The sequence below is a fragment of the Octopus bimaculoides genome, chromosome 1 (genome assembly GCF_046866305.1).
Source record: "Octopus bimaculoides isolate indiv1 chromosome 1, ASM4686630v1, whole genome shotgun sequence".
NCBI lineage: Eukaryota > Metazoa > Mollusca > Cephalopoda > Octopoda > Octopodidae > Octopus > Octopus bimaculoides.
The window spans coordinates 184,341,349-184,362,112 of NC_142928.1; the positions used below are offsets into that span (position 1 = coordinate 184,341,349).

At 36.7% G+C, this 20,764-nt stretch overlaps 1 protein-coding gene and 1 long non-coding RNA gene across 5 annotated transcripts; one reads left to right on the top strand and one right to left on the bottom strand.

The window, feature by feature from the left end:
- Positions 1-1,343: 1,343 nt before the first annotated feature.
- On the bottom strand, positions 1,344-10,903 carry LOC128249451 (uncharacterized). 2 transcript variants are annotated; one of them, XR_008265582.2, is made up of 3 exons: positions 10,416-10,903; positions 5,738-5,844; positions 1,344-5,642 (listed from the first exon to the last, which is right to left on the bottom strand). It is a non-coding gene; the product is annotated as an uncharacterized LOC128249451 (long non-coding RNA). The 2 variants fall into 2 exon arrangements; XR_008265577.2 differs by having other exon boundaries at positions 5,738-5,874.
- Positions 9,505-19,656, top strand: LOC106884443 (CCAAT/enhancer-binding protein zeta). Of its 3 annotated transcripts, none has more exons than XM_089363700.1 (2): positions 9,505-9,591; positions 16,546-19,656. In XM_089363700.1, exons 1-2 carry the CDS (start codon positions 9,558-9,560, stop codon positions 19,620-19,622), a joined length of 3,111 nt encoding a protein of 1,036 aa, XP_089219826.1. In that variant the 5' UTR covers positions 9,505-9,557; the 3' UTR covers positions 19,623-19,656. The 3 variants fall into 3 exon arrangements, with proteins under 3 accessions (XP_089219826.1, XP_014791318.1, XP_089219835.1); XM_014935832.3 differs by lacking the exon at positions 9,505-9,591 and adding an exon at positions 12,527-12,700; XM_089363709.1 differs by lacking the exon at positions 9,505-9,591 and adding an exon at positions 12,794-13,847.
- The last annotated feature ends 1,108 nt before the right edge of the window (positions 19,657-20,764 follow it).

The window sequence follows — 20,764 nt, forward strand, 5'->3', positions numbered from 1 at the left end:
AGATCCCCCGGGTTTGGTGTATGTATGTATGTCTTTGGTGATTTTTTGATGGTTTCATTTATGATCTAGCTTTTGTGTATTTTTGGCAGACCATAGAAAAGGCTGGGCTTGCATTTGAAGTTTGTTAGAAAATCAATCTCCTTGGTTGTCAGTTCATTTCCATGTGTTTTAATTAGTGAGGACAGGGTTTTCATTATTTTTTGTGGGGTGTAGTTTGTGACTTTTTCGTAGTGTTGGTTGTCATCCAGCATGGAGATTATTAGGTTTTTATAGTATAATGTGTCCATTATTACTACTGCACTTCCTTTATCTGCTTCCTTAATCGTAATATCTTCATCATTTTGGAGTTCTATTAGTTCCTTCCATTGTGTAGTGTTAAAGTTTGAGTTTACTCTCTGTTTATGCATGGTGTGGTAAGGGAAGTTCTCGATGTGGTTGCAGAATTCATCTAGATTTTTATTTTTACCTTTGTGTGGGATGTGCTCACTTTTGTTTTTGACTAGTGAGTCATCTTCAGTGTTGTGATTGGTAGATGCTTCTGTGAGTCTTAATTTTCTACAGAATTCTGTTATACTGTCCTTCACTTCATTTTGGTTGGCTCTGCGTGGAGTTGGGGTGAATTTTAGCCCTTTTGAGAGGATGTCTATTTTTATGCTTGAGAGAGGTTTGGTTGAGAGATTGATTATCTTCGGTTTTTTCTGATTACTAGATTCCAGCCTGTGTCCTGTTGTCTCTGGCCTGGGGCTAAAAAATGTTGTTTGTAATTTTGTTTGCATGAGCTGTCTGTTAGGTTATATGGGATTGGTTCGGAGGAATGGTAGTATTGTTGCCTTAGATTGTTATATGTGTGTGGGTGTCTATGGGTGTTTTGGTTAGTGATGTGTGTAACTCTAGTATGTGGGATGTTTCTTGATCTGATGTTATTTTGTGTTGTTCTTGAGTTCGGTGGGGGCCAGTAATTTTGGGTCATAGGGTAGTAGTGACTAGCATGTGGTGTGTTTCTTATCCTAGTGTTGTTTTGGGTTGTTATGGGGTGGTTATGCCTGGTGTTGGGACGTTGTTGGTGTGTTCTGTTCCTGGTGTATGGGTGATCTTTATGTTTGGTGCAATCTATTTCATAAATGCGTTGTCTGTAAGCTTGTTCCCTGTTTAGTTTTGGGTGGTTCAAAAGTGGTGGTTGTATATATATATATATATATATATATATATATATATATATATATACATACATATATATATTTATATATATACATATATATATATATATATATATACATATACATACATATACATATACATATATATATATACATACATACATATATATATATACATATCATCATCATTGTCACACATACACATACATATACATATATATATATGTATACATACATACATATATATACACACACATGATGGACTCTCCTCTGTCAAAGGTGATGTACTGAGTGTTCAGCCATTGCTGAACAACCTGCACAAATGATTTGTTTTTAGTGATCAAATGTATGTGCTGTAAATTAGCTCACTCCCTCCATCAAATTGACGTTGCCTGAACAAGCTGCATGGTGTGCCACACATCAAAATGTCTTACTAGTTTTTTCTTAATAAAACACACTAAATTCATGTTCAGTACTATTTCATCATAACTTGCTTCCATTTCATGTTTTTCTTTCCTTTTCTTTTCTTTTTTCATGCATATTTTCTTTCTTCTTCATTCCTCCATTATTTCTTTCACACACACACACACTTAATTGACGGAAAAGTTACAAAAGTATTTCAAGAGCTGAGAATTTTGTGCATGGCACTTTAGGACATCCTCTGTAGAACATGTGAAATCTAACACACAGAATTTAGCAACAAAACTGCAACAGATTGCTGTCAGCCCAAGTACTGCTTGAGCCTGTGCCTTTTTAGCTAATTAAAGGAGCTGTTTTAATTAATTTATCACAGCTAAGTCATCATTTGTTTCAGCATAAATCAATTTGCTACCGTACGGTCATGCTGATTATATGAATTCAAAAAATCAGGCAACATTAACAGCAAATTTATATAATGATCTGGAAATTGCTATTCATACGTCATCATCATCGTCATTTAACGCCTGTTTTTCCATGCTGGCATGGGTTGGACAGCTTGACAGGATGTAGCGAGGCCAGGGGCCACACCAAGTCCCATAGTCTGTTTTTGGCTTGGTTTCTACAGCTGGATGCCCTTATTTTACAGAGTGTACTGAGAACTTTTTACATGACACATGCACCAGTGCTTTTTTACATGGTACCAACACCAATGCTTTGGCAAGTTCATTTACACACAATTCCACCAAGATATGGAACCAAACACTAACACAATAAAATGGCTGTAGTGAGAAAGGTTGGTAAACCTATGTTTAATGACAAGCATTTAATCATTAACTTTGTTGAGCAGAGTTATGGGCATGAAGTTTTATATCATGTCATCTCTCCATCATCTTAGGACAGCTACTATGTAGTGGTTGACGGTTGACCCTGTCAAAAGCTTTAGACTTATTGAAATTGACTGATGCCTCACCAAAGCTAAATCTATTGCCAACCTGCTTTATTGTCTATCTCATCAGATACAGGCTGTCATAAACCTACCGATGGTCACATAGGTTTGTGCATCACTACATTACTAACAACAAGTTTCAAAATCATTAACTCTGTGTTGAGCAGAGTTATGGGTGAGAAGATTTTTTTACCATTCACTCTTAGTAGTGTCAATACCCATCTTCTCTCTTGATAAGGAATGCACTCAGTCAGCTACTTGTTTCAGTATATTGCTGCCAAGACAGGAGAATACAGATGCACTCATCTTCCAGAATCTGAGTTCCTGTCTATAGGTCTATTCTAAGTTGATTGTACATGTTATGAATTTGTGGTCCTTGTAGCCCCTATCTGAAACTATGGAAATCTTAGACTATCTAAATATGACTAGGATGCCCTATTGTGATTTCTCTAAGTCCATATTAATACGTTCAAGAAATCAAGGCAAAAAGTTGTCAAACAGTTGGAAGTGTCTGGGAAGGTTTGCATCCCCTCTCTTATTGGGTACTCTCACATAATTCTTGAGCATGCCCAAAATGCCAATCCAGCTGCCCTCAAACTCTATTGGTAATGCTTGCAGCAGTGACTATATATCTAAAAAATTCTGACTCTTCTTTCTCTCCTCAATGCAGAAATATCCACTTATCTGATACCTCTTTCACCACCCAAACTGCTGCTCATGTTTGGGGACTTAGAGGTAAATACAGTTTTCCTAGACTGAATTTATTATCCGAGTCTAGAAAACCATATTCATCTCTAGGCACAGGTTTTTCTGAAATAGTTGTTACACTGCTTCATCCAGACTGATCAAAAAGAGGAGGTTGAACCAGTTTGTAATCTGATAATGTTGAGTCGGTCTTCTAGCTTCCATACTGACCATAAGCAATGTATTTTTACACTATTTATTTTAGTATAGCTATTTAAGCAAAAATTTGGGAAAATAGTTATTTACCCTGTTCATATTTTCACTTGAATTAAGAATTTCATCTTTGTTAGAGAGAACGTACTCCATTAACTCTATATCTTCTTTCAGAAAGCTGTATAGTTGAGAGGTTTGAATGTGAGTTGTTATTGCTGTGGTTGTAATTATTGTAGCATTTGTGGCTGTTATTCTTGATGTGCCTTTTGATGTTGCTGTGCTTATTACCTCTGCCTTAGCGAAGGTGAGTGGAGGCACAATGGCCCAGTGGTTATGGCAGCGGACTCGCGGTCATAGGATCGCGGCTTCGATTCCCAGACCGGGGAAAACTCAAGATATATGCATCAGAGGACACTGACTTAGATGCTATGACTTATGTTCGTAATAATGGACGTCCTGATCTTTTCATCACTTTTACTTGGAATCCTGTGGAGGCACAATGGCCCAGTGGTTATGGCAGCGGACTCGCGGTCATAGGATCGCGGCTTCGATTCCCAGACCGGGGAAAACTCAAGATATATGCATCAGAGGACACTGACTTAGATGCTATGACTTATGTTCGTAATAATGGACGTCCTGATCTTTTCATCACTTTTACTTGGAATCCTGTGGAGGCGCAATGGCCCAGTGGTTAGGGCAGCGGATTCGCGGTTTCGATTCCCAGACCGGGCGTTGTGAGTGTTTATTGAGTGGAAACACCACGAGGCTCCAGCAGGGGATGGTGGCGAACCCTGCTGTACTCTTTCACCACAACTTTCTCTCACTCTTACTTCCTGTTTCTGTTGTGCCTGTAATTCAAAGGGTCAGCCTTGTCACACTGTGTCGCGCTGAATATCCCCAAGAACTATGTTAAGGGTACACATGTCTGTGGAGTGCTCAACCACTTGCATGTTAATTTCACGAGCAGGCTGTTCCGTTGATCGGATCAACTGGAACCCTCGTCGTCGTAAGCGACGGAGTGCCAACAACAACAGCGAAGGTGGAGATATTGTTTTCAGTCATGTTTGCTTGTTCATCCGTGGACAAGATATCTAAAGAACTGCTGGATGGATTCAAATGAAACTTTCAGGGATGTTTGGCCTCGTGACTGGCACGAACTGATTAGATTTTAGGATCGATCCAGTGCCAGACAAGGATTCTGGATTATTTTCCGTTTTTTTTTACTTAATTTTTGAGAGCAGTTGGGTTCATTTTTAGTTTTCTCATTTGTGGTAGCAGTTGAGCTTATTTCATTGGTGTTGCCTTGGCAGAGGTTTGCACTCTCTGAGTACTCTTGTTGTCATTGTTTCTGTTCTTGATGCTGCTGTTTTCGGTTTATATCTCCAGTTGTTGAATCTTCTTTTTCTGATGCTGTTGTTGATGTGATTGTTGGCTTATCAAACGGTCAGACTGCTTGACCTTTTTTATTATTATTTCTTTTAATGTTGTTTTGTTTGGTAGGAAGCTTCAGTCACCAGATTGTCCCCTCTTCCATTTAGAATGCCCTTCCACTATCTGCCATTTAGACATCTTTGGTTTGTGACTACATATGAGAGGACATATTTGCTTCCAATCACTTTATTTTTCCTTGATTTTAGTTGCTGTTGTTGTTGGTGATGATGGTGGGGAACATTTCTTTAGAATCCAGTTACAACAACAACAACGATGATGGTAATAATAATAATAATAATAATAATAATAATAATAATAATAATGATAATAATAATAATCCTTTCTACTGGAAGCACAAGGCCTCAAATTTGGGAGAAGGGATTAAGTTGATTACATCGACTCCAGTGCATAACTGGTACTTATTTAATCAACTCCGAAAGGATGAAAGGAAAAGTTGACCTCGGTGGAATTTGAACTCAGAACGTAGCAGCAGACGAAATACTGCTAAGCATTTTGCCTGGCATGCTAACGATTCTGCCAGCTTGCTCCCTTTAATAATAATAATAATAATAATAATAATAATAATAATAATGGTTTTAAATTTTGATACAAGGCCAGTAATTTTGAGGGAGGGATTAAGAGCCTCAAAAGTGAATGTGGTACATATTGTGATCAGTCCACTTGGGACCATCTCAAACAAAACAATATTCTGGCACCAAAAGCTGCCAATACCAAACTTCATTGGAAGTACTCAGTTGGTGGCAATACTGGGAACAGCTCATGTTTTGAACCTGAAAGAGACAGATAATCTCTCAAAATATTGTTCAAACAGTTAAATAAACAATCTGTTATAAATCGCATTGTGCTCTTTTTATTGTCTATTTACCTTTGTGAAGAGTTATGTCAATCTTTATAATCATAATAATGATATCAGTACCAACAGATGACAACGTTTCTCGAAAAGGAATGGAAAAACTTTCAAAATACAAAGACCTGGAAATAGAGGTAACTCGAATGTGGAATCTAAAAACAGAAACAATTCCTATAATAGTAGGTGCCTTAGGTATAATAAAAAAATATTCAGACAAAATCATAACAAAAACAACAGGACTTACAAATATATATAACATACAGAAAATTGCACTACTGGGCACTGCACATATCATTCGCAAAACACTTTCAATACAGTAACCATAAGAGCATCACAACAAACCACAGCACATACCCAAGGCACACAGAGCTGCACACAATAGTGTAGTGAAAGCATGTGATAAAAATAAAACTACTGAATGATAATGTTAATAATAATAACAGTAGTAGTAGCAACTTCTCTTGAAAGTTGACAAAGTTTGGTATTGTGGTGTTTATCAAGTACCTGCAGAAAAATGCTTTGGTCCATGACATTCATGCTGATATTATCCCCTAATGTTGTTACATTAGGGGATGATGTTCCATCTTTGTCAACTGTGCATAAGTGGACAGCTGGATTTAAGAGGGAAGGAAGAGGCTTGTAGATGACCCAAGGTCTAGACGTCTTGCAACTGCCACTCCTAAGGAAAGCATTCATTGCATGGACCACATGGTGATGGATAACTGGTGTTTGACTATAAATCAAATAGCCAATGCTATTAACATACCCCATGAGAGAGTTGAGAATATTCTGCACAATGAATTTGGCATGATGAAGGTTTCTGTTCAGTGGGTGCTACATCTTCTGACACCTGATCAAAAGTGCACCAGGCTGATTACATCATGGGAAAATCTGACATCATTTGAGGCAGTTCCATCTGGTTTCCTTCCTTGAATGTTTTTGAACCCAGGATGAGTGTTGGCTTCATCACTTTGAACTGAAGATAAAGAGACAATCCATGCAGTGGAAACACCCCCTCCTCACCTGCTCCGAAGAAGACTAAGGGCGTTTCATCTGATAGTCTCAGTTTTTTGGGATGCAAAAGACATTGTATTTATTGACTATTTTCATAAGGGCCATGCCATCAATGGAGATTACTATGCCAACTGATGAGGCAGTTATGAAAGCTATCAAGACCAAACACCTTGGAAAACTGACAAAAAGGGTCTTGTTTCACCAGAACAATGCTCCAGCATACAAGTCCTTGGTTTGAATGGCTGCTGTACATGACTATGGCTTTGAACTGGTTGATCACTCACCTGTTCTTCTGATTTTGTCCCACTTGACTATCATCTCTTCCTCAAATGGAAAAACACTTGGCTGGGAACCAGAACCACAGTCATGATGATGTCATATCTATATCTGCTGTTGATGGCTTTTTTGAGCAACAGCATGAAATTGTCTTCACCGATGAGATGCAAGCACTGCAATACCAATGGAAGAAGTGTGTGTGGACACCAAAGGGCATTATGTTGAAAAGTAAACCTCATTTGGTCACATTTCAAGAAAGTATTTTGGTCAGCCTAGGAACTTTTCAGCCAACCCTCGTATAATGCAGGAATTAAGGTTTAAAAGCGAGAGTACACATCAGATAAAACGGAAAATACACTTGCGTGTACACACACACATACACCCTATAAAAGAACTTCCTGTTTTTCTCTCCCACCAATTTGTCTGTCTGTCTGTCTGTCTCTCTCTCTCCTTTACTCCTCCCTATTTTCTTATTTGCATCACACTTTCTCTCACTGAACTCTCTCCTTCCTTTAATTTTCCCCCTCTATTCCCCTCTTTCCTTCTCGGTCACACATGTAGCTATTTGACAGCCATGTACCCCAATGTATTGCTTTGTCTGTCCTTTTGCTGTCCCCTCTATGTTATGGCCGTAGTGCCAAAGTAAAGAAAGAAATGTTTATCATACATGCATTTACGAGATGGCGTTAAAAATGATATCGCTGGGTGAGAGCTTGGAAAACTTTGTATAGCTCCCTTCCACTTTTATAGAAAACTCAAGATATATGCATCAGAGGACACTGACTTAGATGCTATGACTTATGTTCGTAATAATGGACGTCCTGATCTTTTCATCACTTTTACTTGGAATCCTGTGGAGGCGCAATGGCCCAGTGGTTAGGGCAGCGGATTCGCGGTCATAAGATCGCGGTTTCGATTCCCAGACCGGGCGTTGTGAGTGTTTATTGAGCGAAAACACCTAAAGCTCCATGAGGCTCCAGCAGGGGATGGTGGCAAACCCTGCTGTACTCTTTCACCACAACTTTCTCTCACTCTTTCTTCCTGTTTCTGTTGTACCTGTATTTTCAAAGGGGCCAGTCTTGTCACACTATGTCACGCTAAATATCCCCAAGAACTACGTTAAGGGTACACGTGTCTGTGGAGTACTCAGCCACTTGCACGTTAATTTCACGAGCAGGCTGTTCCGTTGATCGGATCAACTGGAACCCTCGACGTCGTAAGCGACGGAGTGCCAACAACCTGGAATCCTAAACAGGACGAAGACCAGAGATATTTCCAAGGCAGTTCTACACCAGTTGGAATGATCTAATAGCAAAACTATAATTTAGCGGATCAAGTATTAATATGGCTAAAATACATGATCTGGAAGAATATTATAAATACAACTGTTACTTAAAATGTTGCAGTTGTCGCCTGAAGTTAAAACAACTTTTCTAATATTTTAATCTACCTATACAAGTAAATATATGTTGATTGATAGATGAGACATAGAGACTAATAGATAGACATGTAAATAAACCGCGAAACATTTATAAATAGTTATATATTTAGATATAAAACTTGAATATTCAAGCCATATAGATTTTAATACATTTTTAAAGATATAGGAAACGTAAACATCTCGAGTTATTTCCCTTGCACCATTATATTTTGATTTTTCGATTTTTTGCATTCACGGAATTTATCTTTGCATTCACGGAATTTATCTTTGTCTCTCTCAGACTGCAGCCATGCTGGGGGAACTGCCTTGAAAAGTGTAGTCGAACAAATCGCCCCCAGTACTTATTTTTAAAGTATGGTATTAATTCCACCGGGAACGTAAATAAACCAACACTGTGGAGAACTAACACAGCCACACAAACATATACACACGACGGTCTTCTTTCAGTTTCCGCTTACCAATTCTACTCACAAGGCTTTGATCGGCCTGAAGCTTATAGTAGAAGACACTTAGCGGAGGTAAAGACAATGGACCGCACCCCTCTGGGATGTTCTTTCGATTTTTTTTTTTTACAGGAACCCACTAGGATCTTTCTGAATTGATGGGCACCACTTGTTTTCTTAACGAAACACTTTCAAACTTGGGATACTGGTAGAATGTGTCATATAAAACATCTTTTTCTCTTAGCCTTCTTAACAAAAATTTCTATTCTATAACACAGTTTCTGTTTTGTAACATAAAACGAAGTTTGAAAGTGTGTCGATACCAAAAACACTACATAAAACATAAATGAAAAGTGGTGCCCGTCAGTTCGGAAAGATCCACCCACTATATCGAGTGCGGAGATTCCGAATCTGCAAAAAAATCTGCAATTCAAAATTTAAATCTCCGTACCACTAAATTTCTTAAATTTTCACTTAAAAAAAAATTTTTTTTTTTGGCGAAATACGTAGAAAAATACGGAGATTATGATTCTGAAAAAAAAAAAAATTCTGTAAAATTTTAATTTTTCAAAATAATAAATAAATAAAATAAACACCCCTCCTCTCATGACAAGAAGTGAAATTAAAGTGTTTTCTTTACTAATGACGAACATAACCCAACATGTTGTGGTCAGGGTCTTTTGGAATTAAGAGAGGTATGTAAAAATTAGATATTTTGCTCACACACACGCAACAAAATGACAGTTAAAAAAAGTTTCTTCTATTTTGGTAATTCGTATTTAGAAAGTTAATCCCCGGTTTGGCTTTTGTTTCTAGTTTCTCAGATTTCCGGTTGGGGTGGATTTAAATTTTGAAATTTTTTCTTTGGTAATTCGTATTAAAATTTTGAAAACGTGTTTCTAGCATGTCAGGTTTACTCACCACTTTTTGCGTCTGCTATTTTATAATTCTATGCGTACGTGAAACATAAGTAGAGAAAACACTTTAATTTCACTTCTTGTCATAGGACGATGGGGAGAGGTGTTTATTTATTTATTATTTTCTTTTTTTTTGAAAAAATGAATTTTACAAATTTTTTTTTCAGCATCATAATCTCCGTATTTTTCTGCGTATTTCGCCAAAACTATTTTTTAAAAGTGAAAATTTAAGAAATAGTCGGGTGGTGGGGAATTAAAATTTTGAAATGCAGATTTCTTTTGCAGATTCGGAATTTCCGCACTCAATATAGTGGGTTCCTGTAAAAAAAAAAAAAAAAATCCCAAAGTCCATTGTTTTTACCTCCGCCAAGACATTTGTCCAAGGTGCCACGCAGTGGGACTGAAGCCAGTACCATGTGGTTGGAAAGTGAACTTCTTACTGCGCAGTCACTGCCGCGTTTAGGAATAAGTTCTACAGTTTTCCACATTATTTTTGTTATGCACATTGATGTTTGTATATCTTTCTATATATGAAAAAAAGGCACCGTCATGGTATTAGCTGTCAGAAATGAAAGTAGAAAAATCCAAACAAGGAATGTTACTGCTGGTTTGAGTTGAAATCTGTTTCTTTGGCTACTGACTGGCCGGAGCTATCTTGTCTTGTCTGTCTCTGTCTCTTTCTCTCTCTCTCTCTCTATCTATCACTCGTCCACCTTCGTTTGTTTCCGTAGAGTTTATCAAATTAGAAAATGCATTTCCGTAGAATTTATCAAATTAGAAAATGCGTTTCCGTAGAATTTAAACAAATGTAATTCAGTTTAAACTTTATAAATAAATATATTTCATTTCATGTTCAGTTTAAACTTTATAAATAAATATATTTTTGCATTATTCATTATTGTTTTTAAAAACAAATCACATACACCAATCAGCACCACGCGTAATCCAAAGTTGGAATTAATCACCGCGATATTACCATCGCCACCGCTACAACAGAAAATAGTATTAATTGGCTTAAGAGACATGGACTTTTAAATACCCCAAAATATGCCCCTCGTGTGGCGCTAGCATGATGGAAGTAGCCAAAAAGTTTTTTTTTCTAATTTGATAAATTCTACGGAAACAAACGAAGGTGGACGAGTGATAGAGAGATAAACAGACAGATAGATAGATAGATAGCTCCGGCCAGTCAGTAGCCAAAGAAACAGATTTCAACTCAAACCAGCAGTAACATTCCTTGTTTAGATTTTTCTACTTTCGCTTCTGACAGCTAATACCATGACAGTGCCAAAAAAAAAAAAAAAAATTTTAAATGCCGTTTTCTTTTTGCAGAATCAGAATCTTCGTACTCGAAAATGGGGTCCACATTCTTTACGTCCGCCAGGACATCTATTAATATACAATACTCTTGTGTCTTTTTCCATCACAACATATGAATGAGAAAGGAAGGGTGAAAAAAAATCAAACAGCGTTTCAACTCTGTGTGAGTATATGTGTGTGTATGTACAGGGGATGTTTTTATGTAAAATGGTGGTATGTGAATATTTGTGTGTGTGTGTATGTGCAATGGAAGTGGGATGGTGATATAATACTCTTGTGTTTTTCTCCGTCACAACATATGAATGAGAAAGGAAAGGGGTGATGGAAACTCTACGGTGAAAAAAAAAGAACAAACAGCGTTTCAATTTTGTGTGTGTATGTAAAATGGGGGTATGTGAATGTTTGTGTGTGTGTGCAACGGAAGTGAGACGGTGAGCATTCAACGCTGAAAAGAAAAATCAAACAGCGTTTCAACTCTGTGTATTTGGTATTTACTTGCCAGCTCCCGTATTTAGTCACGGCCAGCTTTATGTGGCCTTAAGTCGTGCAAGAAGGAAAGGAAACTTAAAATTTTTTTTGAAGGAAACAGGCAGTCAAGGGATGTTAGTTGCGGATAGATTTTCACAAAATATTTGGTAATAAAAGAATTATTAAACTAAAAACTTGGTTTTGTACCTTATTCATATACAAAATACTACAATTAGCCGTTATTTTTGACGGTACGGGGTCAGCTAGTCCACTAATATATAATTCTCTTGTGTGTTTGTCCATCACAAGAGATGACTGACGAAGGAAGGGGTGATATCCATCGATGGAAGTGGGATGGTGAAAATTCAATGGTGAAAAAAATATCAAACAGCGCTTCAACTCTGTGTGCGTGTATGTGTGTGGGTGTAAAAGGGAGGTATGTGAATGTTTGTGTGTGTGTGTGTGTTTGTATAAAATATATTTGTATATAATATTTAAGTGAGTGTGCATATGTTTTTGTATATTTAGAAAGATTCACAGAAAATAGAATTACTGATACATGCGCATTTACACATACATATATATAAACACACTTAAAAAGAAGAGGGCTGTGACAAAGTGTAAGAAAACCGCGTTCGCTACAGACTGCATATGTGTACATATAAATGTATACATATGCACATAAACAGAGTTCGAAGCGCTGTTTGATTTTTTTTCACCGTTTTTATATATAAAAAATTACAATTAGCGGTAAAATTTGCCCAATTAGCCATCATTTTTGACGGCACGGGGTCAGTTAGTTTCAGAATAAATAAACATCATGTTCATTCGTCACGAACATGTAAGTTCTGAGAAAGGATGGAATAATGTTATTTTGTTTATCTTTTCTCATATTCACCGCTTGAATTATCTGCCCTTCCTATCTGACACGCGGTGTCTTAGAATAACTCGAAGCACATGTTTCAGTTAATTTGATGAAATGAACGGTTTAAAAAAAGCATAACATTTCTCTAATATACCAATCAGTATATTGAAATATATCTCTTGAACTAATCCACAGACAAGTGTCTTTTGAATTTGTCATCAACATCTCCGGAAGGTATTGTATTTCTTTTTTCATTCTGTATATCGTCTCGACTTACAATACCTTTCTTTCGATACGTTTTAAATATTTATTATATTATTATTAGCTTATTTTCCTCACGTTCTTCTGCTTTGTATTTTATTTTATACTCATGAACCAAGAAATTTTACGCTAAAACACGTTTAAAAGCAAAAATATAAGTTGATTTATATGAACGCAAAACGACAGGTATTCGTGGAATATTAAGTATAACACAGTTACATTGCTTTGATGCGATGAAATTATAATTCATTGTTATTACTTATTATTAATGTCTCTTTTGCAATGTTGCTTTGCCATTTCTATATTTTAGCAATTTATTACTTGTTTCTGTCTGAACTTTCATGTTAACTACATATCCGTAAGAACTAAAACTGGGTACTATTCAAGAAGAGTGGTCCCGGTGCGCGCATCCGCGCTATCTAGTCGTGACTAGTCGATCCTATAACGACTATCTGCACATCATAGATTCATTTATTTCTACGATGTGCCCAAGTTCACCTATTTTGGTAGGGGTTACGCAAAAGATAACTACTTGTAATGTCCTTCATGTACTGATACCATTGAACAACAGTAGGGTAATCTTCCAGTTTCAAGAGGTTAAAAAAGTAAATAAAATACAAGGGAAATAACTGAACGTCTTACCAGTATTATCCGTACTACTTTGTTTATAAATAAATCACGTGATTTGATTGACGTTAACTGTTTATATATAAATCACACACGTGATTCAATATCATAGTTTCTTATGAGAAATCGAAAATGCCTCGTGGAAGACCGGCTGCACAACATCGTATTGTTGCTGAAAACGAAATCCTCACTCGTGAATTAATATTAGAGGAAAAATGGAAAATCTGTGATTTAAGCAGTAGCTCAAGATACAGAATGTTGTGCGCGTCGTCGACTTATTAGAAATAAGTTTACCTGCGACGACTATCTAGTACCATGCGGACTTATTACACGTGGTGACAGAATAGATGGAAAAGAATGGTACTGTAAACTAAAAAAACATTTAAAACTTTTATAAAAAAAAAATCCCGTCGCATGCTGTTTTAGATTCTTTTCTGCCTGTTAAAATTCCGTCGCATGCTGTTTTAGAGAAAAAGTAGTACGGATAATACTGGTAAGTCGTTCAGTTATTTCCCTTGAATATTTTTATTTATTCTTTTACCTCTCGAAAGGTAAAAGTAGATTTTTGAAAGACCGACTTTTTAATGGACTCTTTACCAAAAACAGGTAGGGTATAATTTATTTACTTTGTTTAAAAAGAATAATTTACTTTATTTAGAAAAAAACCCTCATACATGTTTTGCGCATGACGCGCACTCGCGCTAGGTAGTCGTAGGATCGACTAGTCACGACTCGCTAGCTCGGATGCACAAGTGTGCGAGTGCCTGCACTGGGACCACTCTTCTTGAATAGTACCCTAAAACTGAATTCTAGAAATTACGTTTTCTCTTGAAAACCAGAAAATACTCAATTAATGATTAGCTTCTAATCCTCTGTAAAACACACGTGCTGCTTTTATAATTTGATCATTGCCAACATGTTAGAACCTCTATCTCACTATTTTAATGGCCTCTGCTCCTCACAGCTTGTTAGGCCCATACCTCACTTACTCAGATATTCTCAACTCTTATGTCGTTCCTCCTCATATCATTCTTGGGTGGACGTCAGACTTAAGAAGCACCAACAGGTTGGAATTTCTCTGTTTTGACGGGGAGTTTTCAGATTTTTTTTTCCACGGTGCCCTTGGAAATGTTCTGGAGCATCTTTCAGCAAAAAAAAAAAAAAATTGCGAAAGATGATTTCCTCACCATCTTCCCCCTCTCCAGACCGATTCTGGAGGCACCACACATTTAGAAACTGTAAGAGAAGCCTTTTCGATAAAAAAAATAAGTAAAATATTTTCAGACGGAAAAGTGTAATTTAAGGGAAGTTTGGCTATTGTTTCAAGCATATCCTATGACCGGTAAGGTTTAGGGGTTGATGAAAATCATAAATTTTCAAAAAAATTATTTTTAATAGCATAAAAATGAGTTTATGCCATTAATGGGGAGAAAATATAGAAAAACATTAAGACGGTGGTCATGGGATATGCTAGAAACAACAGTGAAATCTCCCTTTAATCACATCTTATCATTTGAAACTATTTCCTTTTTTTTACTGTAGAGGCTTCTCTTATAGTTTTGAAGTGCATAGTGCCTCAAAAAAAAAGTCATTGTATGTAGTGCCCACAAAATCAGTCAGGGGGCATTATGTTTTGCAAATTCTTTTTGCTCAAAAGATAGTCCAGAGCCTTTCCCAGGGTAATGTGAAAAGCATCTAAAAAATCCCCGTCAAAACAGAAATTCCAGTTTGGTGCTTCCTAAGTCCGATGTCTGTCCATCCTTGTGTCCACCTCACAGGCAACACAGTATTCATTGCACCTGGTCCTTCCTTCTTGGGCATTTCATTTTTGCTTATGTCTGTTTCTACAAGTGTTGACAAACTCGGTTCAAGAAGAAATTTAATAGCATCAATCCCGCCGTTTTAATTAAGCCTGTGAATGCCATGGGCACTGCTCCCATCTCCAGATTCACTTTAGTCCCTCCCAATGTATTCACCTGTCATTATTCCTTCTGTGTCTTATCTCAATTGCTCAATCCTTTCTCCTGAGAACCACAGCTCTCTAATCCTTCTTCCCCACCCACTTACAGAAGTTCAAATTGAAATTACTTTGACTATACCAGTCTGTTGGGCCTGCAAGAGCCATTGAAATCTACTATACAGGTTAACTATAGAGAAAAACTCCCTGAACTTCTTCCATCTTTATCTTCTTTCCACTTACTCCCACCTGCCCTTTTTATAATGCATGGTTAACATGTATCTCCTCTATAGTAAAACACCTGTACTTGTCCCTCTATCATACTTCAGCCTCTCAACATGGGATCATCATCATCATCATTTAACATTCACTTGCTTATGTTTGCAGTACAGAATTTGTACATGAATAACGAATTGTTAGTCATAACATGTTTTGTAATGTTAGGGGCTAGTGCCAATGGGAGAGGCATGACTTCACATGCGAGATGATAAAAGACTGAGACAGCATAAAATCATCATCAACATCTACTTCAGCTGGCTTGGATTTACCTATCATCATCATTGCTTTTTAAGTGGCACCAGTGCTTTTTACATGGCACCAGCACCCACACCAATGCCTTGCATGTGGCACTTTGGTTTTAGGATCTCAATTCTGTTGTGGTGGGCGGGTCTTCTTGAGTACAGCAATGCATCACATACCTCAGTCCTCTGTTATTTCCTTTGTAAGGTTTAGTATTTTGAGATCATCCTTCAATACTTCATCCCATGTCTTCCTGAGTTTCCCTCTTCCACAACTTCTCTCCAGTTTTTGCAATTGTCCTCCTCCATCCACATCACATGACCAAACCAGCACAGTCTCCTCTCTTGCACACTACATATAATTCCTCTTATGCTTAACTTATCTCTCAATACATTAGTGCTCTGTCCCACATGTACACTGACATTGTACATCTAGTAGAGCATACCAGCATCATTCTTCTTTAGTCTTTGCATATCCTCTGCATTCACTGCCCATGTCTCACTACCATGTAGCATTACCATTCACTCATGCATCCTATAATCCTGCTTTCACTTGGTAAAGTCGATGTAAATGTCCAACATAAAGTGTCTGTAAGGTTTTACATGTTCCTTTTGTTTCATTTATGGAAACGAATTTTTCTAAACTGTTCAAGTAATGCAGAATAATTTGTTACATTATTATATTTATTTTATCTTTTTCCCTTCTTTGTATACAGTTCATCAATTAAAAATGCAAGAAAAATTGAAAATAAAAAAGAAAGCTACCAAAATGGATAAAAGTCTTGTGAAAGATGACTCTGATGAAATTGTCTCTGATGTACAAGCATTTATAAAAAATCTCGGCCTCAGTACATCAGCTCCATCTAGTAAGAAAAGTAATGTATCTGCACAATCACTGCCTGATGATTTTAACTGGGGTGACATGATGCCAAAGAAAAAAGGAACTGTGCAGCCTTCTGCATCCCAAATGGAAAAAGTATCAGCTAATACATCAAAGGATCCTACAGACAGTAAAGGACCAAGTAAAAAAAAATCAAAGAACAAATATAAACATCAAACAGATGAGGGTGTTGTGAAATTAAATAAAGTTTCTTCTGAAAAAGTCCAAGATAATGAGATTTCAAGTACTACAAAATCAGTTAGAAAAAGGAAAACTGGTGAGAAAAGTGGTAAGAAAGAATTTATACGATTAGTTATTGAAGCAGGGACCGTTTGGTATGATTACCTAAAAAAGAAAAATATTGACAATAAGAGTAGAGATAACACCAATAAGACTGAGCGTACCAGTGTGAAATCTTTGGAGTTAGAAGCTGCAGAAATTTTCCAGAAGGATGTAGAAAATTATAAGAACCTGAGAGCTAAAAGGGAACCTTCTGAAAGCAGTTGGTTTGAAAAGGTTATTGCATCTGGAACTTTGAGTGACAAAGAAGCAGCTTTCCAGCTTTATGTAACTCAATCACCTGTCCACAATCTTGATTCTTTGGATAATCTTATTGCGATGACACAGAAAAAAAGTCGCCATGTTAACATTAAAGCTGGTATTGTTTTGAAAGATCTTTTTATCAAATATATTTTGCCACCAGACAGAACTTTAATGTCATTTCATGAACACAAAACTGATGAATTAAGTAATTCTATTCGAAAGAAGCAACTTGCCTTGTGGTACTTTGAAAATGAATTAAAGAAACGTTTTGGTGTTTTCACTGAGTCATTAGTTAGTCTGCTACAAGACAATGTAGATGCTTGCAAAGAAAAAGTATTGAGTATTGTTAGTGAAATTCTTGTTTACACTTCTGAACAAGAGAGTATTTTACTATCAGCTCTTGTAAATAAAATTGGTGACCCTAGTTACAAAGTAGCATCAAAAACAATATACGTCTTGTCTAAATTTTTGAAACGTTGTCCATTGAAAAAATTAAAGGTTATCGATGAGGTAGAAATGCTTCTGTGTCGTTCTGGTATGAAAGACAGGGGCCTCTATTACTCCTTTTGCTTCCTCTCTAATCTTCGGTTAAAAGAAGGTGAAAGCAAAATAGCCGAGAAACTTGTCAACGTTTACTTGAAATTTTTCCAAAAATACATTCAAAAAGGAGAAATGGACAATCGAATGCTTAGTGCTATCCTTTGTGGTATCAACTTTGCTTTTAAAATTATACATGAAAATCGAGAGTTCATTGCAGAACATACTGAACTATTGTACAAAACTGTACATCTTGTGAACTTTAATACAAGCTTACAAGTATTGATGTTGCTGTATCAAATAATGGAATCAGAAAGTTTATCTGATCGATTTTATATGGTTCTTTATCGTAAAATGTGTGACCCGGCCTTGAAGAATTCAAACCGACACATGCACTTCTTAAATCTTGTCTTCAGAGCCATTAAGAATGACCACTCAGAAGCCAGAATAAAAGCTTTTATTAAAAGACTTCTTCAGATATGTCTTTATCAGTATCCTCCGTTCATTTGTGGTTCTCTTTGTCTCTTATCTGAAGTCTTTCGTGAGAAACCTAAATTGCTGAACCTGAAACAAAATGCTGAAAACTTGATGGATAGTGAGGATGAAGAATGCTATAAAGATGTTGAGTTAGGCAGTGATACAGAGTCTCCACAACAAGCAACATCAGATTCAGAGTTGACAAATAAGGATGATGAGGATGATTCTAAGTCGTCTGGACAGATTTCTTCTTGGATACATCGTAAAAATTTAAAATATGTTCCCACTAACATATATTATATGCCACATCACCGTAACCCTCTTTATTGCCAAGCAGAGACAACACTATTTTGGGAATTATACTTACTATCATTTCATTTTCACCCAACTGTCTCTCTTTATGCTTCAACATTACTAAACAATAAATTTATTGACCATGAAGGTAATCCTTTGCAAGATTACACCTTGATACGTTTCCTTGACAGATTTGTTTTCAAAAATCCAAAACAAATTAAAGAGAAGTCTTCTGAACCTAAAAAGAATCGGTATATACCAACAGGTATTAAACTAATTCCTGCAAATGATAGAAAATATCTTGAAAAAGCGAATAAAATTCCTGTTGAGGAGAAATATCTCTATCAGTATTTCTTGCACAGAAAGGCTGTTAGTACTGATAAGGGGATTTTCAGTGAGGATGAAGAAGTTAGTGATGATGAATTTGACCAAATTCTTGACCAATATGAAAGAAATGCAGATGATAAGGAATTAACAACATTTGATTTTTATGGGGAACTTGGAAAACAAAGTGAGAAAAAGCGAAGCTTGGAAACCGGTTTCAGTAGCAGTGAGGGCTCTGATGAGGAATCAGATGATGACGTTGACTTTGGAGAAGATTTTATGGCAGAATATAAAGATTTTAGTGGAGATAGTGATAATGAAAATAGTAACGGTGAGTTTGATGAAGAAAATGTCAAATTTTCTGATGATAGTGATGGAGAGGATGATTATGAGAAATTTTGTAAACCCAAAATTAAAAAACTGAAAAGGCTTAAAAAAGAATCTGAAAAGAATCCCCATGATCCGTCTAAGTTTTTTGTGGCTGCCGAGGAATTTTCCCATATGCTAGAAGATAACATTGTGAGTAACATTGGAAGCCAGGCAGTTGTGAACAAAGACAAGTCAAGTGCCAAACAGATGAAATGGGAAATGGGCAGGGAACAGTGGATGAAAAAATCTGATTGGAAACAGAAGCGACAGCCAAAATGGAAAAAGAAAACCGGTAATAAAAGTAAATTTGTTACGAAACCTAAACAGAAAGGGATAGGGAAAAAACAGAAAAGGAAAAATTGGAAGTAATTAAAACTGTTTACAATAAATAATTTTAATAATACTTTTCTTTTATGTTAAATTATTAACTGGAATATTATTGTCTGAATTTTGATTTTGGTTTCTGGTTTCAATGTAGAGTACAGGGCAGTACAAGGATATTTCTTGCTCAGCTGTCATCAATTTATTTTGTTAGTTTATGGCTATGCATAATAACTGGAAGGGAAGGATTAGATTTGTTACTATTTAATTTCAAATTGTATCTTTTACTTAGTATCAAATGGTGTCGAGGACAAACACATGCATATATATGTCAATATATGGATTCAAGTAATTCCTTAGTTCTCAAAAAAAAAAGCCCCTTAATGTATCATTCTACAAAACATAGACTAGGCGGTGCTCCAGCATGGCTGCAGTCAAATGACTGAAACAAATAAAAGAATGTACATTTCACCATATATATATATATATATATATATATATATATATATATATATATATATATACCTTCGTACATTGGGCCTCACCGAGGCGATGACTACGGACCGAGACCTTTGGAAATGGGCTGTGCGTGAGAAGACCCGGCAAGCCAAGTAAGATCGTTGCCAGTGCCCCTGGACTGGTTCTTGTGCGGGTGGCACATGAGATGCACCATTTTGAGCGTGGCCGTTGCCAGTACCGCCTGACTGGCTCCTGTAGGATTTTCGAGCGAGATCGTTGCCAGTGCCCCTGGACTGGCTTGTGCGGGTGGCACATAAAAGACACCATTTTGAGCGTGGCCGTTTTCGTGCGGGTGACACGTAAAAGCACCCACTACACTCTCTGAGTGGTTGGCGTTAGGAAGGGCATCCAGCTGTAGAAACTCTGCCAAATCAGACTGGAGCCTGGTGTTGCCATCCGGTTTCACCAGTCCTCAGTCAAATCGTCCAACCCATGCTAGCATGGAAAGCGGACGTTAAACGATGATGATGATATATATATATATAGTTAAAAAACAAAAGAGGAAATGGAGATTAGGAAGTGAAGTATTTATTATAACAAATTGGTCATCTTCGCTTCTTACAGCCATTTCACTTAATACTATTATTTCCTTGGATGCAGCCATCCCTTCACGAGGTTAACATATTCTCTAATTAAATATATATAGTATACGCACACATACATATACGACA

What these genes read in the sequence shown, in the direction of transcription:
- LOC106884443 (XM_089363700.1), top strand. Translation starts at nt 9,558, where the DNA reads ATGTTGTGGTCAGGGTCTTTTGGAATTAAGAGAG. An exon ending in GTCTTTTGGAATTAAGAGAG is followed by an intron (nt 9,592 to 16,545) that starts GTATGTAAAAAT and finishes CTTTGTATACAG; the next exon opens with TTCATCAATTAAAAATGCAA.